Source organism: Vanacampus margaritifer, chromosome 14, assembly GCF_051991255.1.
Source record: "Vanacampus margaritifer isolate UIUO_Vmar chromosome 14, RoL_Vmar_1.0, whole genome shotgun sequence".
Lineage (NCBI taxonomy): Eukaryota > Metazoa > Chordata > Actinopteri > Syngnathiformes > Syngnathidae > Vanacampus > Vanacampus margaritifer.
In genome coordinates, this window is record NC_135445.1 from 6,287,813 (window position 1) to 6,311,845 (window position 24,033).

The window sequence follows — 24,033 nt, forward strand, 5'->3', positions numbered from 1 at the left end:
CAAAGACATGTTCGTCTGCAGATTAATATAATTATATATTTTTAATCATTTTTAGCTATAAAATGTATGATTTCCATCGTTTAATTGCTTGAATTTAGAAATACAGGAAGGTTTGTTGCCCCAACCATCATGACTGAAATATTTTATTTAGTTATTTATTTATTTGAGAGGTTTACTTAAGTATAATCAAATAGATTTAAGAAAAAGAGAGAGAAAGGGGCTTCAGATTGTTTTCGTCATGTAGTGAAATTTACAGGAAAACACGGAAGTGCCAAGTCTTCTCTGATTGGATCACTCAATTTAGTGGTACCATGGCAACAGCAGATGTGCCTGCCCATTGGTGAGTGCAATAAAATGGGCCGGGCTAAGCAAGTGACAGTGCATCGAAAACTTTGTTAGCTACGAGCTCATTTTGCTCCTTCGCCAGTTTAGACAATGCCGTAAATTTGACACACTCTCGCTGCGAGACACCGTAAAGTAAGTTTGTTTTTTTATGCACATACGTCATTATCGGACACCGTTTTGACTTCGTTCGTTGACGCCCATTAGTGCTTCTCCCGTGATGTGTTTGAGCCGTTAGCTGTTAGCTAGCTCGCTAATGTTACGATCGCTAACGTTCCGTAGCGTCGGTGATGGAGAGTCATCGTTTTTCAGATGGAACTGTCAGCGTTATGACTTGTTACGCCAAACGTATTTCAGTATAATAAACATGGATTAAGGTAATGACAATGACTCGCGTTGTGTTTTAATTACATAGAAAATGTTGTTTTCGTAGTACAAACAATAACACGCCACGCCAAATTGATTCTGCTCTTGTCAGAGTATAGGTTCTTGTAAATTAAATAAAGTATACTTGGATGGATATTTTTAAGCAAAAATGTGACTGAATTGTTATTATGATGCAGGATGACTTGCCGCACAAAAAGTGACGATGGAGCCATCTGCGGTTGGGCCAGTTCAGTAAGTTTTACACTTGATTTAAGCTTGTAATTATGATGCGCAACATCACATCTTGTATTTAGGATAGACGCCACTTAAGTCTGCCTCAAGGGAGCATTTCCCCTTCTCATTTCTCTATTTTTGTCCCTGACTCTGACCCAGACACGATCCTGGCTTTATTACACTGCTTGGGTCAAGTGGCAGATTTTTTTGCTTTCAGATGGCACAATTGTGTCATAGCAGGGTAAATGGCAAAAATAAAACAAAACAAAACACATGCAATCGGATAGCTTCTAGACTGGTAAAGACTTAAGAGGCCTCTTCCCAACCTGGATATGAACCTGATATGTGTTGGATATCTGCAGGTTGTGCAGTGTAACACAAAGATAAGCATGGTGACTGATGAGACAACAAATAAACACATTTAAAAACAAAACAAAAAAACACCGGCTGTAAATCTAAACTATAGCGAAAGCTTAGCCAAAGTCTCCCGTATATTTTCAACCCTGGCACAGCCGTGTCTTATACAGTAGTTGTCACTTGAAATGTGTATAGAAATTGACATACTGAATATAGGTTTCCAACCATAATTGCAAAGTTGGACCAGCAGTGTAAATCCAAATTGGAGGGCCTATAAACCTGTAAACAAATGGTTACAGTATTTTAATTTTGAGATTAGGCGTGCCAAATAATTGGAACAGTCAAACAGGTCAGACTGCATTTTTTTGTAAATTACAGAACAGTTTCATAAACCCCACTGTGTAGTGGTACCTCCAAAGGAAAAAAAATGTTAGTTCCAAAACATTTACCATTGAGATCAATTTAAAAAAACACCTACACCCCCCACACACACACACACAATCACATATACCAGCAAGCTAATTGGTGGCTAGCTCGAGAGGCTAACTTAGCAATCTGCACTCTGCAACTTCACTCAATGCTTTTTCTTGTCCAACATCACAACTAGATGGGATAAGAAAAGCCGACTCGAAGAAGGGTGTAAAAAGCATTATAATTGTCACAATGTTATGTGTTGTTTTCACAAAGGGTGTGTACATTAATGTGTGTACTTGTAGATGCTGGTACACGGCAAAAATGACATCACAGCGGTGACGTCACGAGTGCAACAGTTTGTGGAGGAGAGGATGCAGACCACTATGGTAAGTTTGATGGGAAATTATTATTACCATTTGTGTTAAACGTTTTCCAAGTCACAACATTTATATTGACCATTATTGACTACACTTAATTGAAAGTGAATCAAGTGAAAATGGATAACTGTCTTGCCTAAATCTACAACTAGTATCTAGCTTTGGTTTTAATTAGCTTAACTTTTTAACTCATCATAGCTGTCTTAGTGTCCAATGAAAACATTTTTCTCTAAAGCATTTCATAATAAACAAAAGCCAAGCAAAATACATAATTTTCATTTATGTTCTGTTATCCGTTTTGCCAGCAAACTAGTTGAGACATTCTGTACTCTTCTATCCATGCCATCATCTCTTAGATTGATTTAATTTATTTATTTACCTGCAATGGTCCTTATTTAGCTAGTAAACTGGTTGAAACTGAATCAACAGCGCCCTCTTCTGGCTTCTCTTTTCATTTCCGCTTCTTTAGCCAATAAACTACCTAAAAATGGAGCAACGTTGCCCTTTGCTTATTCAGAGATAGCGATCTGACTAAAAAATACAATACAATACACACTTCCACACAATTGCTGCTAAAACCCTTCTTTTTTTGTCTACTCTTTACAGCTAACATCAGACTTTTTAAAAACTGTTGATCTTGTAGCTCACAGGTGTCCTGATTGGTGCCGCCGTTGCAATCGCAATGATCGGGATTGTGGTGCTCTTCTTGTACAGGCGGTTCAAGCATGCTCGTGAGTCTCGTGTTTATACTGAGGATATTTCAAGTCTGTAAGTGTCTCATAAAGCATGTTCTCTTTGCATTCTCCGTTAAGGTGAACGGCAGCCCGGTGTACCTCATTATCGTTTCAGAAAACGAGATAAAGTGCTCTTCTACGGTCGCAAAATAATGCGCAAGGTATTCACTTTTTCTTCCCACATGGCTTCCATTCAAACTTTGTTTCTAAAGTTGCTGTGCTTTTTTTTTTTTAAGGTCCAGACTCTGTCCTCCATCCCTCCTCCTTCTTCATCATCTACCTCAGTGTCAAAGCAACCGCAGCGTGTGCGCAAGAGAACCAAAGTTCTCAGCATTGCTCGCAAGTACGGTCCACAGGCGAGGAAGTCAAAAGCTTTTTAAAGATGCGCAGAGTCTAGTTTTTAACGAGTGAAAGGTGTTCCTCTGTGCAGAATCCTCCGTATCCGTAAGGATCCTCCGACTCTTCAGCCTAAAGAACCGCCACCCTCTCTGCTGGAGGCTGACCTGACCGAGTTTGACGTGCAGAGTTCAAATCTGCCATCTGAGGTTCTCTACATGCTGAAGAATGTCAGGTGGGTTTGACAAAAAATAAGATATAAACTAAGGACCTCGTGGGAGGTCACTGTCATTTTTTGACAATAATATCGTCTATGCAGCCCCACTAGTCTAAATATAGCATTCTGGTTAGTGGAATGAGTTAAGCAGCAAAATCCAGCCGTTTTCATCCATCTCAGGGGGCGGCCATTTTGCCACTTGCTGTCGACTGAAGATGACATCAATGTTGCTCAGGTCTCAGGTAACAGCCAATCGCTGTACAGCTTCAGAATAAAGGTGAGCTGTGATTGGTCAATGCCTTTGCCCTGAACTGAACTGTGATGTCATCTTCAGTCGACAGCAAGTGGCCAAAATGGCCGCCCCCCTGAGATGGATGAAAACGGCTGGATTTTGCTGCTTAACTTGTGTTTCACAAATGTAATATTTATCAGAACGGCATATTATTGTCAAGAAATGTTTAAGGTTGACTCCCACTTTAAGAATGCTAACTGAGTAAAAGGCTCGCTAAACATGGTCTTGTGAAATATTTTGTCTTGGGCTTTGTGTGTTTTTTTTAGAGATAATTTTTTGGGCTGTTCTAGGATTTGTATAACATCTAGGTTGCGTTATATTCTGTGTTGTGTTTTCTGTAGGGTGTTGGGGCACTTTGACAAGCCCCTCTTCCTCGAGCTATGTCGCCACATGGTATTTGTGGAGCTGCAGGAAGGCGAGGGTCTTTTCAAGCCCGGGGATGATGACGACAGCATCTATGTCGTCCAAGATGGACGACTTGAGCTCTGCATCTTTGAGAATGTAGGTTGACGAATAGTTTTGCCTCTTTTCATAAATAACCTAGCAAGAAAGTAAACCGTGTAATGTGTTAAAAAAAGATTTTTCTCAATCCAGGCAGATTGACTGAAATGTTGGTTGGTGTCTGCGCTTCTGCTTTGCAGGATGGCACAGAAGTGGCGGTGAAGGATGTTCTCCCCGGCGACAGCGTACACAGCTTGCTCAGTATTCTGGACATCATCACGGTGAGCGACTTCATCTCACAGTCGCCCCTCTTTATCCGTCTGTGTCTGCTCTCTGCTGCCAGTCGAGGAGTTTATTGATGTATTTTCTTCAGGCTTTCTCCATCCCCAGCCATGCAAATTAAATGTCCTAATTTCATTTGCTTCTCTTAATGTCTTTTCTTATTACTCCAAATTGGAGGGTTAAACTACTTACAAGGAAGGGAGAAGCATGAATTAGTTTTGAATTAATTGTCCAATAGGTTATGTTATGAAGCAATGGAGTTGTAATGCAATTTTGGCAGTGTTTCTTTCTCCCTAAATAAGCTGCCATGAAAATTATTGATTTTGAATTGTACTACAGTTTCAAAACTTCATGTGCTCATATTTCTCAATTAGCGTTCTCTAATCATCAATATTCAAGATGATATACGACCCAAATTTCCATCCTTGAGTTACATTTCCTGCATTCATATGGTAAGCTAAGAACTTCTTGACTAAACAATGAAAAACACGTCCATACTCTTCTTTCAGGGTTTTCCAGCTCCGTACAAAACCGTATCTGCTCGTGCGGCCACTCGCTCCACCATCTTGCGATTACCCGCATCCGCCTTTGCGTCTGTGTTTAAGAAATACCCCGAGACGCTCGTGCGCGTCATTCAGGTAACGTCAAAGTGTTATTAATACTATAATAATAATAATAATAATAATAAATATTTAATTTGACCGCCGTACCTGTTGTGTGTTTCAGATAATCATGGTGCGGCTCCAAAGGGTCACCTTCTTGGCGTTACATAACTACCTGGGCCTGACAACTGAACTCTTCAATCCGGTAAGAGGGGAGGATGATTAGTTTGCGTTTCTGTGTGTGTCTGTGTGTATCAGACTCTTTCATGCGCACACCCTGACATTAACAGCTGCTGGGAAGGAAGGGAGGAAATCATCCTTGCACGTTTACGGAAAGTGACATAAACCTTCTGTCCAGCACATGCAAGCTAATTTCACACAACATTAAGCACAGCATCATAACACTGTCCTTCATACGGGTCAAAACGAATAAACCATGATAACCCCTTCAGAGGAAACTTTATGGCCAGAAATATCTTTTATTAGTGAATGCTTGAAGGGTCTCTGGTGACCAATGGCTAAAGGCTTACAATATATTGTATTGGATGTGCTATTAGAAATAAATCAGACCTCATCTGAAGTCTAAAAACGCGTCTCACAAGCAGATGTTACACTATAAATTAATGATCTTCCACAATTATCGACAAAATGGCAGATAAGCCCACCCCTAGTTTAAATGGCAAAAAATAACCTTCATGAAATTAGATTTAAATGTCAAATCATGCTTATTTATCTCACCGCTATGCATGTTTTTTTTAATTTTCTTTTCAAATTGGATAATGTTATGTCCTGACCGCTAATCTGTTTCAATTTAGCATGTGTGTTTTAAAAAGTGCTATATAAATAAAATATACTTTATGTAAACAATACTCACTAGGTTAGCAAGAGGGTTGCTTCATTTTTCGGTTGACACATTTACCCACTTTTGGGTAATGGGCCTGTTGCTTTAAAAAAAAAAAGAAGTCTTTTTGAATTGTTTAATTTTACTTTGCTCTGAAATGCACTCTACATGTTTTTTTTGGAATAAAAAAACATTTAATTTATAGAAGTTTGTTGACCTAGTGGTTAACATGTTTGCCTCACATTCTGAGATTCTGGATTCAAATCTCATCTTCTCATCTCAATAACTTTGTTTCCCCCGTATGAGATTTTTTTTTGTTAAACAATAATATGAGGTTTTATACAATATTGTGAGCTTTTTTTAGATTAACAACCTCCCTACAATATCATGATAATTATATGATAATAATCAGCTGTGTTGAACATGGGGAAACCTCTAAAACATGCAGGATTCAGGCCCTCGAGGACCGGACTTTTACACCACTGACATAGATGTTCATAAACAATTAGAGGTTGCCCTGTTTGATACATTGCGGCATTTACTACCCGGGTTTTGCAGTTGCGACATGATATCATCTCGTTACAATTTTTTATTTTTTTCTTCTCTGGAGATCTCAGTATTGTTCATTCTGTAATTTTACCGATTTGACGTGTCATCATCATTGCTCTCTTTTTTTTTTTTTTGTGTGTATTCATTAGTTCACCTAAAACCTATTAAAAAATCCCATACCGTTCACCTAAACCAAACACAAGCCAGAGTCGTGAGGCCGTCAGGAGACCCGAGGAAGGACCAAAGAAAAGTTACTAATTTACCTGCATGCTGTGGACTGTTTTTGTTGTTGAATTGACAGGAGAGCCATGCAGTGCCTTTGTCCAACGTGAACACTGTGGCGGTTGAGGCAACATCCGGCAAGACGACTCGCCGTTTGCACTTCCAAGAGGAGTTACCTGTCGGGACCGCAGAGAGCCCGACAGAAACGGGTCTCACACACGCATACGTTCATTTTTTATTTATTTTTGCTTATGTTGAGCGTGATCCAATATTATGTCACTTTATGTGATGCAGATGGTGTAAAGGACAGTCCTTTGAACAGCCACAGGAAGCAGCGATCCATCTCGATGCCCCCCGACTGCGCAGGTTGATCACTCACTCACTCATTAAGGGTGGTCGTAGACACGCATACTCATCATCCTTCTGGTTACATCCAGCGGGCGACCTGACCATGGCGTGCGAACGGGCTCGAGTCAACATAGATGAGACTCCGCCCAGTCCCGTCACTCCGAAGGTGAAACGTTGGTTTTGATCAGATTAAAGATCGGCATTCTTTTACCGGTGCGGCTGTTTTTCCACCTACGTTGCGTGCACGCGTGCAGTCTAGCCTGAAGAAGAGCGTGACCATGCAGCACACGCCCTCCGAGGTGTTTCACTACACGGACAGCGGGGGGCAGACTGACACCATCCACCTGAGCAAGAGCGGGACGATCTTCCAGGCTGCTAAAAAAGACCTGCTAGGGATCATCCAGTTGCAGGTGAGAGGCGGCGTCTACCTCCCATGTTTTCATCTGCTAGTGTTTGTGTAGTGGCTTTGTTGCGACTAGTTTTTGATAAATCAACCTGATTGGTGACAAGATCGTGTTCCAAGGATTTTTCCATTAGATCAAGGTGAAATACATGCATACAAAATAAATGAAATGCAATAAAAAGTAATACAAATCATATATATGAGGGTGTAGTCTACCTTGAAGTCAGTCGTTTTGGTCCAGCTCCCCCTAGAGAGAAGTGCTGTACAATATGGAAGGATGAATAGATTATTTTTTTTCCCCCCCCAAGGAGTCTTGACTATGCCACCAAACCGCTCATCCTTTTTCCAGCAGTGTTGCTAAAATCAGCAATATATATGACTATGAATATGAATGAGCACGTATACTGTATATTGTTTGCAGGATCCAACCCTGCTTGAGGGAAGAGTGACCCTCCACCAAGTCAAAGCTGGTTCAGTGGTGGCTCGTCAAGGAGATCAGGTGACTTTCATGAAAGGGGAAGTCAAACCCCCCAAAAATTCTTGACAATAATATGTTCTATGCCAAGCCCCACTGGTCTAAATACGGTCTTCTGGTTAATATTGCGGTAAGCAGCAAAATCCAGCAATTTTTATCGATCTCAGAAGGCGGCCATTTTGTCACTTGCTGTCGAGTGAAAATGGCATCAGTTGCTCAGGCCTCAGGTAACGACCAATCACAGCTCAGCTTCAGAAAACAGGTGAGCTGTGATTGGTCGTTCCCTGAGCAACTGTGATGGCATCGTCAGTCGACATCAAGTGGCAAAATGGCCGCCCCCTGAGATGGATAAAAACGGCTTGTTTTGGTGCATGACTCATATTCCGCAAATGTAATATTCATCAGAATGTCATTTTTTAGACTAGTGAGGTCACATATATCATATTATTGTCAAGAAATGTCTGTTGAGTTCCACTTCAAACCTCTTTTTTATTTTTATTTTTATTGATATCAGTGATTCCACTTTTTCTCCCTTCTGCTCTTTTTTTAGGAAGTGAGCATCCAGTTTGTTATTTCAGGCCTACTCCATGTTTACCAGAGGATGATCGACCGCGAGGAAGACACACGCCTTTTTGTGACGCACCCTGGAGAGCTTGTCGGTCAGCTTGCTGTCCTGACTGGAGAACCCCTCATTTTTACTGTCAAAGCCCAGCGGGACTGCAGCTTCCTCTCCATTTCCAAAGCCCATTTCTATGAGTTAGTCCCTCTAGATTAAGTTTGTGTGTGTGTGTGTGTATATATGTAAACTGTATGTTAGGGATGTTTGATAATGCTTTTTTTTTCAGACTGATGCCCGTATAAGTACTCAACTCTTGAGTACCGATTAAACCCCCCCCCCCCCAAAAAAAAAAAACAATGACATAATTTTAAAGAAAGACCTATATATCCCATTATTGAATTTTTCATTAAAATTGCCTGAAATTAATGGCAATTTTAAATTCTTTTAATTTCTGGTTCCTGATTATAGAGTGTCCGATACTGGTGTCGGTTGCCTTGCGAGTATCGATACCAAAAATAAGACAAGGTACTCGTCTATACAAGGTTCCCGCGGGGTCTTAATAAGTCTAAAAAGCATTGAATTTACACATTTGAAACTAATACCTCAAAGTATTCAATTTTATCGTTGGGTCTTAAATGTTTTGTTATTGTTAGACTGTTATTGCATTCTTACATCCTGCACACATTCGAGAAATAATTTAACACACATTCACAAATGTTGTATTTCTTTGCCAATAAGGCTGTGAAAAAGGTATACATTTTTTGGGTGAATGGTCTTTAAAAGTCTTAAATTTAACTTGAAGAAACCTGTAGGAACCCTGTAAAATACACATACCATGCTCAAACCTTTTTTTTTTTCCCCTTCAGGATAATGCGCGTGGAGCCAAAAGTAGTGCTAAACGTCGCTCACACGGTGGTGCGGCGGATGTCATCTTTTGTCAGGCAGATTGACTTTGCACTCGATTGGATGGCCGTGGAAGCCGGCAGGGCCGTCTACAGGTACTTTTCGGCAAAGTTCCGCCTAATACCTTCTTGCCATCTCGCCGTCCCTTTTCCAAAGAGATAAACACGGATCTGGCCTTTTCAAGCTTGTTGTGTTGAATTGCCGTTAATGGGAGTATATTATCCAGGCAGGGAGAGAAATCCGACAGCACTTTCATCGTGCTCAGCGGACGACTGCGCTCTGTAATCATGAAGGAGGATGGCAAGAAGGAACTTATCGGGGAGTATGGCCGTGGTGACCTGATTGGAGTGGTAAGGAAATTGATCGTCTTTAACTTCACATAAAAAAAAAAAAAATTCCATTGATGTAAGCAAGAGTCTTATCATTGTGTTCTTTTCCAATAACTACAGGCACACAGCATGGTCATCATACAAGCTTTAGACAAAATACAACTAGAATAGCACTCATTAGAACACAGACCACTGCCAAGCCCGAGCACTCTTATAAAAAAAATCAAATAAAATGTCTTTAACCCTGGAGAACCCACGGGGTCAAATTTGGCCCCTATAAATTCTGCTACTCAAATAACAAAGACCTTTTTTATTTTATTTTATTTCATTTTTTTTTACAAATTTAACTTCAAAAGTCCAGAGTGCCACTTCTGACCCCTGCATGGGGCCATCTAGTGGATGACTATTGCACTTACATGAGCCAGAGTGGCGGTGACAAGATGGCTGGCAACATGCTGTTTTGTTGAGCTGGAAGTCAATCCAAACAAAACCCATCTTCTCAGCAAACCATCAGATGGTAAAATTGTGTTTTTTTTTGTTAATCTATTTCATATCATGTTGCAGAATTCCTAGGAGTATTTATATATATATATATATATATATTTTTTTTTTGATAAATTAGCAACTCTGAGCTAGTTCAAAAAACAGGGGTTAAAATTGAAAAACATATTTTGGTGTTCAGTGAATTTATAGCAGTCATTTAATGTATAATTCATAATTTTCCAAAGAAGAAAAGGGTTCTTGGGTTCTCCAGGGTTAATATTTATGATGTTTAAGGACATACTCCAGCAGGTTGATTTGCTAGATATTGTTGGTTACTAAAATGTCACGACATAATGTGGGGGGGAAAAGGAAATTTCAAAACATTTCATCTGGGCTTCTGATTGGATTATTTCCAAATTAACATAAAATTAGATATCTTAATAGATACCCTTCCTCTTGCATATCCTGAATCTTGTCATTATGAGTCATACATAACAAGGAAAGAAACATGCAACATAAATGACAAAAGAGTTACATGGACTTTATATAAACAATTGGTTGCTTAAGCATTAATGGATATTTGTGTGCAGGGTTGTTTTACTACTTGCCATATGTAGGTGTGCATTTCACAATGTTTGTGTATAATTGGCTCATGTCCAGAAATCTGTCAGAACAATGCCATATGCATGTTTTTTTTTCTTTCTGACATGATAGTTCTAATAATACCTGAGTTGAAGGATGCTATGGTTACCAGGCATTTTGTAGGCGCTATATTTCACACCAATCTTGTTACTTTTCAAACATCAATTATGTGGATAAAATTACTCTTGACTATATGGGGGTGACATGTAAAAAAATCTTTTTCTTCTTTTGCTTGGGATTTACAGTCTTCTCTGTACAGGTGGAGGCCTTAACTCATCAAAACCGAGCCACCACCGTCCACGCCGTACGGGACTCCGAGCTCGCCAAACTGCCTGAGGGCGCCCTCAGCTCCATCAAGAGGAAGTTCCCGCAGGTAGGTTTATGACCTTTGAACTCAAAACCATACAAGGTCTTCCGAAGGTCAAATTAAGTAGTCGTAAATTGTTTTTGTATTGCAGGTTGTCACCAGGCTCATCCATTTGCTTGGCCAGAAGATCCTCCAGCAGGTTAATCTTCCTCTAACTGGTGTGTGTGCACTTTACGTAGTGTTTATTAATGACTAATAAACACAAAAAACAACAACTGTTGGGTCATCGGTAACACTTGACTGTGCACAGGTCGCAGTTTGGCACTGCACACCCCTGGCAGCAAATGGGACGCGGGCAACCAAGCCTCGAACCTCTCCACAGTGACAGTCCTGCCCGTTTCCGAGGAGGTGCCGCTCACCGCTTTTACCCTGGAGCTGCAGCATGCACTACTTGCAATAGGTACAAATAAATATGATGGAAGATGTGATTGGGGGGGGGGGTTTGACCTTTTCTGCTTCCAGTAGAGGATTGTTCAATATCCTGTTTACTTTTGAGCTTATGAAGATGTCATTGAAAAGACCTGATTGTTAGATTCAGGGATGTGATTTTTCCGCTAATTCACGGAATTCCGCTTTTTTTATCTCCCGCCCCAAAAAAAAAAAATTCGATTATTTTTTTATTCTTATTTTTATTTTTATTTTTTTTTTAGTAGTAGTAGTAGTAGTAGTTCATTGTGTATGCACATGACTCCGACAGATAACATCTTCTGCTATAACAAAGACATTTGTGGTATGCTCTAATATGAGTTACTTTTCATTTGGTCATGATACAATTATTTGTTCATGAAATTTGAACTCTTCAACATTATTTATGTGTTAACTTAGTAATCACATTAGTTAGATATGATGTTATTCTCAGTGATAGTTTTTAAAAGCAAAGGCAGTCCAATGTTTTTGAATGTGACTGATTTTGAGTTGACTAAAACTGCCATTTTATATGGGATAGTTCAATATACATTGAAAATTTATGCTGTTGTTTTGTCTATTTCTTTGTCATGTGAGTGCATTGAAAGTACTTAAAAACACGGAAAACCCATGAGCTCCGGAAAGCCCCCCCTTGTCCCCCTACCAGGGCACTGCCCTGGACCTAGCTGGGTGCCGGCGGCCCCCAGACCCCCGGCTAAATTTTCAGATAATTTCACTTTGGTCAAATCACATCCCTGTAGATTGATTGTTTGTAAGGCTCGGTGAAAGTGTTCTTCTCGATTTAAAGTTTCTCGCAGGACAACAATAAAGGATATCAATAGGAGGAATATTCTGTAGCAGTAGCGTAAAACGTCACACCCCATTGACCTCTTTCACATTCAGGTCCCACTCTTCTATTGACCAGCGACATCATTAAACAACGCCTTGGAGCTGCAGCGCTTGACAGGTATTATTTTTTTAGTCACAGTTTTACTATATAGCCAGCCAAGCATCTGTTTATGTTTTACTCCCTGTCCTGCTTCTTTCCCGCCAGTGTTCATGAATATCGTCTGTCCAGCTGGTTGGGCCAACAGGAAGACATCCATCGCATCGTTCTCTATCAAACGGACTACACGCTGACCCCATGGACCCAGCGATGCATCCGTCAGGCCGACTGCATCATCATTGTGGGCCTGGGCGAGCAGGACCCTGCTGTGGGAGAGGTGAGGGGATAAAGGGATGCAGAGGATGAAGACATTTAACCTTGTAGGATAGATCCGTTATCGGCATCGACACATATCGTCATCGGCCTTCATTTTATACGAAGCTCTTTTGAAACCTTTTATGAACCTTGACAAAAAACACAAAATTTGATACGTTCGCTTGCCTAACGCTTCGCAGCTTAACTCATGCTGATTAATTATTGTTACAATTTTAAAACAAAGCTGTCTATTGTTTATGTGCCTAAAATTAAAAGAACATATCGTGTTAAAAAACGTGTTTTTAAAACCTACTTAATGGCATTTCAACAAGGTTATTTAAAAAAAAAAAAATTGTGCTAATATTTTTTCTCTTACTGCAAATGAATATCTGCTTGAAAACTAAACTATCGCTACCTTGCACAGCCGTGTTTAGTTCAAGTTAAAATAATCTAAGGATACTAATTCCATAGTAGACAATATATTTCCGCTAGTGTTTTCCAATTAAGTGTCTTAATTGCTAATGATTAATTACTGCTAAGTAGCTGGGGGTTGTGAGCTCTACTGCACTACAAACAGTATTTATTAATTGCTTCGTCAAATATAACCAGTCAAGCACAAGATTGCTTGTCACAAAATAATTCACACTCATGACTTTTATATTTGAAGGGATGTCATTGAAACGTGTCACATGCTTATCTGTTACTCTTTGAATTCTTAATAATTCAGTACCCTGGTCAGCGAGGTGTTGAGCCATTTTGGATGAGTTCCCACCTCTACAGTCTAGACTAAGTAACTCTATAACACACCTTGCAGACAGGCCCGTTCCAAAATTGAAAAAGTTTAACTTGATATATTGGATCTGTAGACAATTGACACCGAAAAAGAACAAATTACTTTTGATCTTAACCAGGCAAATGATATTCACTCCTTTCTTTTATGATAAACGTGTGACCTCTGACCCACAATCTCTTGAATCATAATTATGCCAACCCATGGTAGGTTTGTGTTTGACCCTGGGGCATATAAGGCTGCAACGGATGGATATTAACGGTAGAGGCAGGAAGTGCACGTCTAGCAGATGGAAAAGTAATTGCTTTCTCAGGGGGGGGAATTGGCAAACAGAAATAAAGAAAAGGAATGTGTCCACGTTTAACAAGAGACGGCTGGAGAAGAGTCGGATCAATATTTGCTGGGGCACCGAATTAGTCACAGCTGAGGATTTGATCTTCCAGGAACACGCACACATGATTTTTTGCCCTGTAAACATGCATGGAATTCTGGGTAAAACCTGTCCAATTACCGCATTTCCTTCACTACTTTAAACACCTTCTATTTATCATAATTCCACACGTTTGAGCAATTCGGTCTTGTAAAAATGTCGCCGGCATCCCTCCAGCTGGAGCGCATGCTGGAAGGAAGCGCCGTGCGTGCACAGAAACAGCTGGTGCTGCTGCACAAAGAAGACGGCCCCCCTCCCAAGGGCACAGTGGACTGGCTTAACATGAGGAGCTGGATCTCCAGACACCTCCATCTATCATGTCCACGACGGGTCTTCTCCAAGAGGAGCCTGCCCAAACTGGTGGGTGGTGGATGCACTAGATTCTGGCATATCCACACCTTTCATATTCTAATTTTGTCAAACTTTTATTTTTTATTTTTATTTTTTTAGTTGGAGCTGTATCAGCGTGTGTTTGAGAAGCCAGCAGACCGCCACTCAGATTTCTCCCGTTTGGCCCGAGTCCTCACTGGAAATGCAATTGCTCTTGTCCTGGGTGGAGGCGGGGCCAGGTAAAGCTCACCCTGCTCTCTGTGCTTGAGTTTTGAATTTTACATTTCAGAGAATTTTTCTTCATCAGCACTTTCTGTCTTGTGTTTTGCTGCCTTTTTTTTTTTTGTAGAGGATGTTCCCAGGTGGGGATCTTGCGAGCCCTCTGCGAAGCCGGCATCCCAGTCGACCTCATCGGCGGTACTTCTATCGGTTCCCTGTTGGGGGCGCTCTACGCAGAGCATCGCAGCCACAGCCGCATGAGGATGAGGGCAAGAGAATGGGCAATGGTAATATTTTTTTTTTTTTTTGTGGGGCGGGACTCCTCATTTTTGGGATGGATTTCTGCTCTTACGATGGCATCGTAACCCAAATTTAGGTTGGAGTGTACCGCTGGTGAGGTTTCACAAAAATGAGGTTGTCATGCGTCTGCCTGGTTCTTTTTGATTGGTCAGTTTGAGTCAAATTTCGCTATTAATTATATTGTACTGATGACACAGACTCAAGTCACTCTGACTAACCAAAATAGGGCTTTAGAAGCATCTTGGAGTTTCACAAATAGAACAAAATTGCGAATAGGTAAGTTTTTCAGCGAATAGCTGGGGGTTGCTTACAGCTAAAAATGCCAATAAGTACATTTGTAAATAGTGAACCGTGAATATTCATGAGATTGTTGCAGTCATGTTAATAACTTAAATAAGAATCATACAAAATGCAGTTACTGCGGCGGTAACTGAGCGCGCCTTGTGGCTTAGAACGACATATTCGACATTGAAACCTCGTATGTCACTCTCATAAACTGATGGCTGCCTGCTTTACACGTGATTTAGACCCCCCCCACCCACCCCCACCCGTCATGTATAATAGCCAGGAGGGGGCCGTATTTTAATCATGACACCGGAGAGCGTCACAAATCATATTCCAGATTTCATCAAAAGGCCATTTAAAGGCCCATTTCCATCCTCATTACGAGTAGATGCTGGAATGAATTGGCTTATGGCGAACCTTTGATGATGATCACATCGTCCTCAGGAATTTGCGTCATGCGGGTTGATTTTGCAGTGCTTGGGGATTTCTCCCTTCATGTCATACTCAAAGTCATCTCCATGAAGATGAATGCAGCAAACTAATTGTTTATGTGGGGTTGACTGAGCGAATTAATATCCGGGTCTTCCTCTTTTAGGATAATTTCATTACCTGTTTGTAACTTTATACAGGCTGTAGACAGCATCTCTTTGGACAAGAAATCCTTTCATCTCCAATAATTTATGAAGTTTGAATGTGTTCTTGTGATGTGACCTTCTTATTTAATACATGGGTCAGTTGTGTCTGTCCCCTCCCTCTATCGCTCTGTCCAAGGTGCTGAACCGTGAATAATCTCAAATTTTAGCAAGAACATCTCATCGTAAGCTAAAGGGGGATGGACCATTAAAAACTTGAACAGATAGCTCTCCAGATTTTTTTTTTTAATGCAGAATGAATATTTATTTCAAGCCCAACAGTAAGTCATTAACTGTTGCGTGCATCTGGTAGAAGAAATCAAAATGGGGGGAAAAAATGCCATTAACAATCTGGCAGATTCTACATTACCTCCAATGAAAGCGCTGAGTTTGATGAAAAACTGTTTGTGTTGGGTAAAAAAGTTAGCAATCCTAATTTTCACTCTCTCTCGCCACAGGAAATGACTTCAGTGTTCAAGAAAGTTCTAGATTTAACATACCCGGTTACATCCATGTTTTCCGGCGCGGCCTTCAACTCCAGCATCAGCAATGTCTTCAAGAGCAAGCAAATTGAGGTGAGATGAGGTGATTCGCATGCCTGCTCCAATAGAATGACAAATAAATTGCGGAAAGGAGGAGAAGCTAGCACAAGGTTGACTAAGTGCATAATTGAATCCTGTTACCTGTTTATGCGCGCAGGACCTTTGGATACCGTATTTCAATATCACAGCCGACATTACTGCCTCTGCAATGAGAGTGCACACGGATGGTAGGTGTACATTTGTGTTTATTAAAAAAAAATATCTTTGCCCACATGAAAATGCCATTCATAATGCCAAAGCAAGAGGTGACAGAGTCTTAAGCATTAAAATGTGGTTTTCTGTTTGAGGTTCTCTATGGAGGTATGTTCGTGCCAGCATGTCCCTTTCGGGGTATCTGCCTCCTCTCTGTGACCCGAAAGATGGACATCTGCTTATGGATGGAGGTTACATCAACAATCTGCCAGGTCTTTCATTATAGTTACCTACATTAGTCTTTAATCGATTGAGACAAAATTTACGAATTTCACAAAACGCATTGTTTAAAAAAAAGACAGCATTAGCCACAAAGCAGGGTTTTTCCTGGCTCAAAATGAGGCAGAGGTGGTATTATTCTGACTATGATCGGTGACTACTTTTACTAGGTATCGGTGCTAATACCAATCTTATTTTATGCTATCGGTACTCGCGGCGGTGACCGATACCATTATCGTCTGCCTTCCTGCAGCCATTTTACAGGGATTAAAAATGTGAAATTATATGAATACAAAGTTGCCATTTTTTTTGCCATCATTAAAAAAAATCATCCACTAGTACATATTAAATTGTAAATATAGTTCAGCTATGTTGTAAAACACTATTATGTTTATTGTGTATATACTGTGTTTTTATGACTTTGGCGATGCCTCACAACCAGGAAATGGGCGTGTGCAACGGTTGCTCCATGATCTTTTTCTTCCTCGGTAGATTAAAGTAAAAAAGAAAGCTGTTTCTTCTTCAATTGTTGCTTCAGGTTTTTCCGGTGAACCGCTGTCGATATAGCGCCTCCATAATGGTGCAACACTGCAACTGCGGTTAAAATGCGTTTCTGCCGAGCTCAATCAACACAGCTGGAGCGCCGTGTTGAGCGATATCAGTGGCCTCAGGTGGCAAGCAAATTAGATGGAGGTGGCCGCCTCTGAATTTTGGACACAGAAGAAACCCCGGCCACTAGGCTATTTTTCATCTGTAGTCCCCCTGGCCAAATTGTAAAAGAAACATTAAAAGAGGGGAAAAAACAAAACGGCTACAAAATCAATTATAAGGAATACATCAACAACTAAGTCACTAGACAAGTCCTTCACAAATAGTACAGTAATTAATAATAGTTAAGAAACTTCAAAGACTTATTAAGCTTTCAACTTAGTTTCAGATTGTCTTTTTTTTTTTTTGTCACTGCCAGCTGATGTAGCGCGCTCCATGGGGGCCAAAGTGGTGATAGCCATCGACGTGGGCAGCCGCGATGAAACCAACCTCACTAATTACGGCGACTCGCTGTCAGGCTGGTGGCTGCTATGGAAACGCCTCAATCCCCTGGCAGAGAAAGTCAAGGCAAGTCAAAATAAAAAGCCAAATATATCAGACCTTAGCTGTGCTTTTACGAGTCGTCCAGTATAATTTTCACAGGAGGAGGCTTAGTTTTTGAAGGGTTTCGCTCTTTCAGGTGTTGAACATGGCGGAGATTCAGACCCGCTTGGCCTACGTGTGCTGCGTTCGACACCTGGAGTCGGTGAAGAACAGCGACTACTGCGAGTATATCCGACCTCCCATCGACAGATATCGGACGCTGGAGTTTGGGAAATTCGATGAGATTGCTGTATGTTTATGTAAACGCTATCATCATGTGGTTCATTGTTTTAATTATTCCATTAAAAAATATATATACTGTGTGCCATGTTAGGAGGTGGGATACCAACACGGCAAGACTGTATTTGATGTGTGGAGTCGCAGTGGAGTGGTGGACAAAATGATGAAAGACAGACACCAGGAGGAGTTTCACAACACGCAATGCAAGAACAATGTGAGCACCCATTTGGCCACTTGGTCTTCGTACTGTCTTACATCACAATCTTTTAGACACAGCAGGATTTTTAGTGCTGCGCTTTAATACAGAATTCCGGCACGACAAAGCAGACTTGACATTTTGATGAAGCGTTCCATCAATAATTGGCTTTTTTCCATCATTCCGAGACCAACTGTAATCAGCTTTTATGCTGCACTCTGTTTTTTTTTTTTGCGCCAAAAGAGTCTCGCGGCTTCTCCGGCTTAGGGCTCGCTGTGGCTTTTATTTCCCGTTTTGTTATCTGACCTGCTATCAGACGGCACCAAAAATACACTTGTTCGTCACAAATGTCTAGTCAGCCTCAAGTGTTATGACTACTTGTTCTCATGCTTCAAGAATGAAAAGGGGGCTCATGTTGTCATCACAACTGCAGCAAATGAGCAATGTTGGGGGGGGGGGGGCTAGGGGGGGGGTTCTTTTTATACTAAACAAAGATCCTTTAGAATGCTTAGTATAAAAACAGTTTTTTTTCTTTTGTTTCTGTCATATGTTTTATACACCATGTTTAAAAAAAAAAAAAAAAAAAAGTGGAAATGGAAGTATTGCCCCCACTTTGCCACCAGCACTTAACTGTCGTGAATGTGCAATTACACTTTATTCTTATACAGCCAAATAAATAAAATAAGACTTGTTTCCTTGGGTAACACGCCCCACTATTTGAGAAGGACTGTTTCAGTTTGTGATCTTACCCAAAGTCAGCTGGGATCGGCACCAGCACAAGTGCGACCTTAATGAGGACAAGCTCTATTAAAAGTAGATGGATGATATTCATAACAAACCAATAAAAAAACACATTTAGAGGGTTATAAATTTTGTTCGGTTGTAGCAAGAAAAATCATCAAAGAAACTTGACCTCATTTTAGCTTTTAGCGATTGTTGTCATTGGCCGTGTAATGGTTCACATTGCTGATCAATTGACCACCGCCCAGGGTGACGTGGGTGGGGTTCATGAAATATTTTCTTTTGCCCTTAGGGGATGGGGGCGTAACAAAATATTTGAGACGCACTACCCCAAGTCAACTGGGAAAGACTCCAGATGAATAATAGTCATTGAATGTGCGGGTGATTCATGTTTAAGCCTTGGTGGCGGTCTGTGGCATACCCCCCCCCCCCTTTAATTAAGCCTGTCTTTGTGCATATCAGGTGTTGACATGTCCAAACGCTTCCTTCACGGACTTGGCTGAAATTGTATCCCGCATCGAGCCAGTCAAACCTGCCCTGGTGGATGGTAAAACACACACACTCTCATTTGCTCCACTTGAAGTCATCCTTTTTTTTTTTTTTTTTGCATGCGCAAACCCAAATGCACTTCCATACACTACATGCATGCATGCTGATACCATTCAATATCCTTTTTCTATATATAGTGCTTCATCCTTTCTCTTCTTGCTTTTTGCAACCAGCATCTGTACAATTAAGGCGGAAACTACAGTGGGACCACCAAGGTCCAACGCAATCCCTTCCAGGAAGTTAATTAGTCTCAATTTGCTTGGATATCATTTTTAAACCCTGAACATTTGGTGTGCAGTACCCAATGTTAGTTGAACTAAGGTCTTATGTGATTTAAAATATTAATATTTTCTCCCCCCCCAAAATGGTTACAACATCAAGGATGTTGGACTTAAGAAGTTCCACTGTATTTCCCCAAAAGGCAAAAGCTGTAAGCGACATTTTTTGGTTTCACTGCAGCAATGGTGTGCACATTCATCCAATCACGGAGTGTCTCTCATTCCTCTCTGCTCTTCTGACCTCATCGCTTGCACGCCCACTTCCATCTGTCCCCTCCTCCACGCTGCCCCCCCCGAAAGCCCCTCAATGTGATCTATTTTTTTTCTCCTGTCCTCACCTCCCTCCCCGTCAGAGGAGTCAGACAACCACACTGACTATGACGAGGAGGCAGTGGAGAGCGCACTGTCTGACCTGGAGCTATACGGTCACTATGGAGAGCATACTGAAGGGGAGGAGACTGCGGACACGGTGCGGGCCTCCGGTCGCACGGGCGGGTGATCTCTTTCAAGCACTACAACTGCCGAGTCACATGTCCATTATTGTCAGGCACATTCGACAACAAGTGGTTTAAGTTAAAAGAGTCCCTCACATGGAGTGGATCTCAGATTATTTATACGCAATTTCTTTGGATGGAGCCGAACCGTATATGGTGGGAAAAGAAAAATAAGGTTTCAACAATTGATAGGCCATATGTTAGAAGTTAAACATATTTAAAGTAAAGTTGAACATATTTATAATACCGTATTTGGAATTGGGTTTTAATTTGCTTCTTTTTTTTTTATCTTTGTAGAATAATCATTGATTTGATTACATTATTATTATTATTATTTAGTATTCAAATAATTTTTAAAATTAAATTTCTTGTATGGCTTTGGTCACCTAATAAGACATTTTCCTTTTACCATTACAACTGTTCTTGTAATATAACTATTCTAACAGTATTGTGACTCTGGTGACAACTTTTTTCACGTCAACATTAAAAATTTCAATAAATCAGGCCATTTTACTTCTGTGACTACTTAGCTTTTAATAGTGATAAGTAATATAAAAAATATTGCTTAATATTACCACTAAATTCTTATCTTGGAACATTATTGTAGCAATATCTTTTCAAACGCTATTAAAATTAATGCTAATTTAAATATTACCATTTAATTATAATACTGACATAAAATTAAAAATAATTAATAAATTTTATTAGGGTTGCACTGGTCACCATTTTCTGGCTATATATATATATATATATATATATATATATATATATATATATAATTTTTTTTTTTAAATAAGTCTGACCTTGATTTTCCTGATTTCTCTCTCTCACTCTCTCCCCCTCCCTCCCCCAAAACAAGCAGCATACACCTTAAATGTTCCAGTTTTTGTTTTTTTGTAAAATATTGAACAATGCATGTGAAACAGTACAAACTGCACCTCAAAGAAATAGCTGTCACAACTAAAATTGAAAAGGCTTTTTAGTCATCTCACCACAGAAGAGGACAGCGGCTGACTTTTTTTTTTTTTAGATTGATGGACAAGATCAGCTTTATTTTATCCCGGCCAACCGATCGGTGCACCCCTAATTTTGTTGTAATCATAATGATTAAATTCAAGGACCATTTGGAAGGATAAGGGATTTCCTCCTTAATTGTTTTAAAACAACCATCAATAGAATTTGACAATTTTGCCATTTAATGGTGACATACTCTCTGAACTAACTTCTTTGCGATCCTCAGGATGACGAACTGGACGAAAGTCGTGCCGACGCAGTCTCCGGCCACGAACACCCACTGAACATCTCAGCAAACCAGGAAGTACTTTCCAAACGTTCCTCCAAGTGATGAGTGCACTATCGAAGAAGCATTAAGACCACCGTTGGCCTCAATTACGCTCTACCACTCTCAAAGATTAACCTTCGTTCAGCTTCACGTACCGTCATCATTTCTCATATTGAGATAGTCGAGCTTTAAATGGAACGCATCAGTCAAGGAAGTGAAGGAATTGCAACAGTGGCACCAGGTTCATTTAAATTAAGGAGTATTAGGGCCACACTGAAAACGGGGAAAAAAATATTACATTGACAAGACATAGTTATGATAATGAAGTCTAAATTGTATATTTCGTAATTACAGGAAAGTCGTTCTAGTCTGAAAAAAAATCGCATGAGTTTCTTAAATTATGAGTATGAATTGTCGTTTGCCTGTACATGAATATTGGCTAACGACCAGTCCAGGTTTCACTCATCAACCTCTGAATTGAGGATAAGCGCTCCAAAAAAATGGCTGTGTATTAAGACTTTATGCTTTTAGCATTACTACTTTCATACAGCTTATTAACACAACACAACATTTTGTCTAGTATTTTTCTGTACAGTATGACCTTAATACTCCTTCTTGTTCTCAATTTACTTTTACTGTTTAAAAAAAAATATATATATATATTTGAAGACGGTATGAACGGAGCAGAATAGCAACAATCATAATGTAACGAACAATGCCCACTTTTCTTCTCAGAATTCATGCAAAAAAAAAAAAAAAAAAGCTAATGCCTTGCCGGTGCCTCTTAATGAACAAAGTGGTATTATAAGGGTTCAGGCTTACGGAATGCCTTTTTGTTACCAAGGATTTGCTGCTTAGACGTTACTGAAGAAAAATGTTTTAGATGACTGTTTTTGGTGGGTCTGTGCCGCCTCTACTTGCCAGCCCTGTGAGATTTATTGTTCTACCCCCCCCCCCCCCCCCACCCACCCCCCCGCAACCAACAGTACCGATATATGGTAACGGTGTGGAGAAACTGTATAGAGAACATATAGAACCTCAGTCTTGATGTACAGGTAGCTCGGCCACCATTCCAGATATGCACATCAATGCAAATGTTGATTTGTTTTGTAGCCTTTGTTGACTGGTCAAACTTACGTGTTACGTTTTTTTGTTGTTGTTGTTTTTTTTTTAAACATTTATTTACATCATCTCAATCATGTAGTTTAAATGTAGGTCACAATGCTGTGGTAATACTTGCTAATTAAAATTCTAATAATCTCACCATAATCTTAAAATTTAGTTTTGATGGGGAAAACACAAAAAATCTATTGATAAAAAGTGTGTGTGTGTGGGGAGGGGGGGGGAGTTGGAGCTGGCCTTTTTCCTTTTTGCATCTATCGCACTATTGGAAGAACGTCTGCCACGAGTGAATAGTGGTTATAAAATCTTTAAGTAACATTTTAAAATTCATAATTTGACATAACTTGTCAGTGCAAAACATAAAATCCAAACCTATGCCTTAACTGGTAAGACCTCCAGCTTCATCATACGCATCTTTACTTTACTTTCATACTGTGATGACAAAGTCAATTTAGAGTTTTGTTTACCCCGAAAAAAAAAACGTAACTAATTTCATATTGTGTGATCTTAGCTTCAACGCTCTTGACCATCACATCTGATGCCCACTACAATTGATATAAAGTCTACACAACACTATTCAACCTTTTTTTTTTGTGATCTAAAAAAAATAATAAGACCAAAATAAATGATTTAAAAACGTTTTTTTTTTCTTCCCCGGCTGAACATTGTTTTTATTCCCCTCTTATGAAGAGACAAGGTGGACGGAGTTAACATTTCAAAATAGCAGTTGGTTTGTCAGTTATGAGAGGGTGTGTACACTTGTGCAACCACATTCACGTTCATTTTTACATCCCTAACTTGAAAATATATATTTGTGTAGGCTTTTTCTAGCCACCTTACTTAATTGGAGCCAAGGGGTTGTTACTTCTGGTGTGCTGTACTTTTGGGGTGCTTCCAAAAACACAAAAGCACAAAGAAATTGATGTGTTTAGCCTTGTGAATGTTTCACAGCTTGTTTGAATCGGTGATGGATGAGACGCTGATGCTACGTGTGGAAGCGCGCCAGATGACTGAAACAACCACAACCACTTGTGCCCTCGTTCAGCCTTTTAGCTTTGAGTGATAAGCACACAACGTTTACCAGTATGCCTTCTATCCGTGGCTCGATGAGTATTTATTATGTTTGATCATGTGTCTTTGATAATCGGTTATTAACACTATTGTGTATTTTGTATGATTATGATAAATAAATGATTGAATTGTGGAACTGAGTAGCCTGACTTGACACGCCTTCCCAATTCATTTGATGCAATACAATCAATGTAATTGAAGCTGTCCAC

At 40.1% G+C, this 24,033-nt stretch overlaps 1 protein-coding gene across 1 annotated transcript; it reads left to right on the plus strand.

Annotated features, from left to right (window-relative positions):
- The first annotated feature begins 357 nt into the window (after positions 1-357).
- pnpla7a (patatin-like phospholipase domain containing 7a) lies at positions 358-23,964 on the plus strand. The gene is made up of 36 exons (XM_077542474.1): positions 358-477; positions 906-960; positions 2,016-2,099; positions 2,734-2,821; positions 2,903-2,985; positions 3,061-3,167; positions 3,255-3,395; positions 4,011-4,170; positions 4,311-4,391; positions 4,902-5,030; positions 5,119-5,199; positions 6,686-6,815; positions 6,901-6,972; positions 7,044-7,120; positions 7,209-7,364; positions 7,779-7,856; positions 8,383-8,588; positions 9,258-9,389; positions 9,521-9,644; positions 11,008-11,121; positions 11,207-11,273; positions 11,366-11,515; positions 12,424-12,487; positions 12,575-12,743; positions 14,119-14,301; positions 14,392-14,510; positions 14,621-14,777; positions 16,166-16,282; positions 16,407-16,476; positions 16,597-16,713; positions 17,688-17,836; positions 17,949-18,101; positions 18,186-18,305; positions 19,491-19,575; positions 20,209-20,324; positions 21,590-23,964. Exons 2-36 carry the CDS (start codon positions 907-909, stop codon positions 21,692-21,694), a joined length of 4,038 nt encoding a protein of 1,345 aa, XP_077398600.1. The 5' UTR covers positions 358-477; position 906; the 3' UTR covers positions 21,695-23,964.
- Positions 23,965-24,033: the final 69 nt, after the last annotated feature.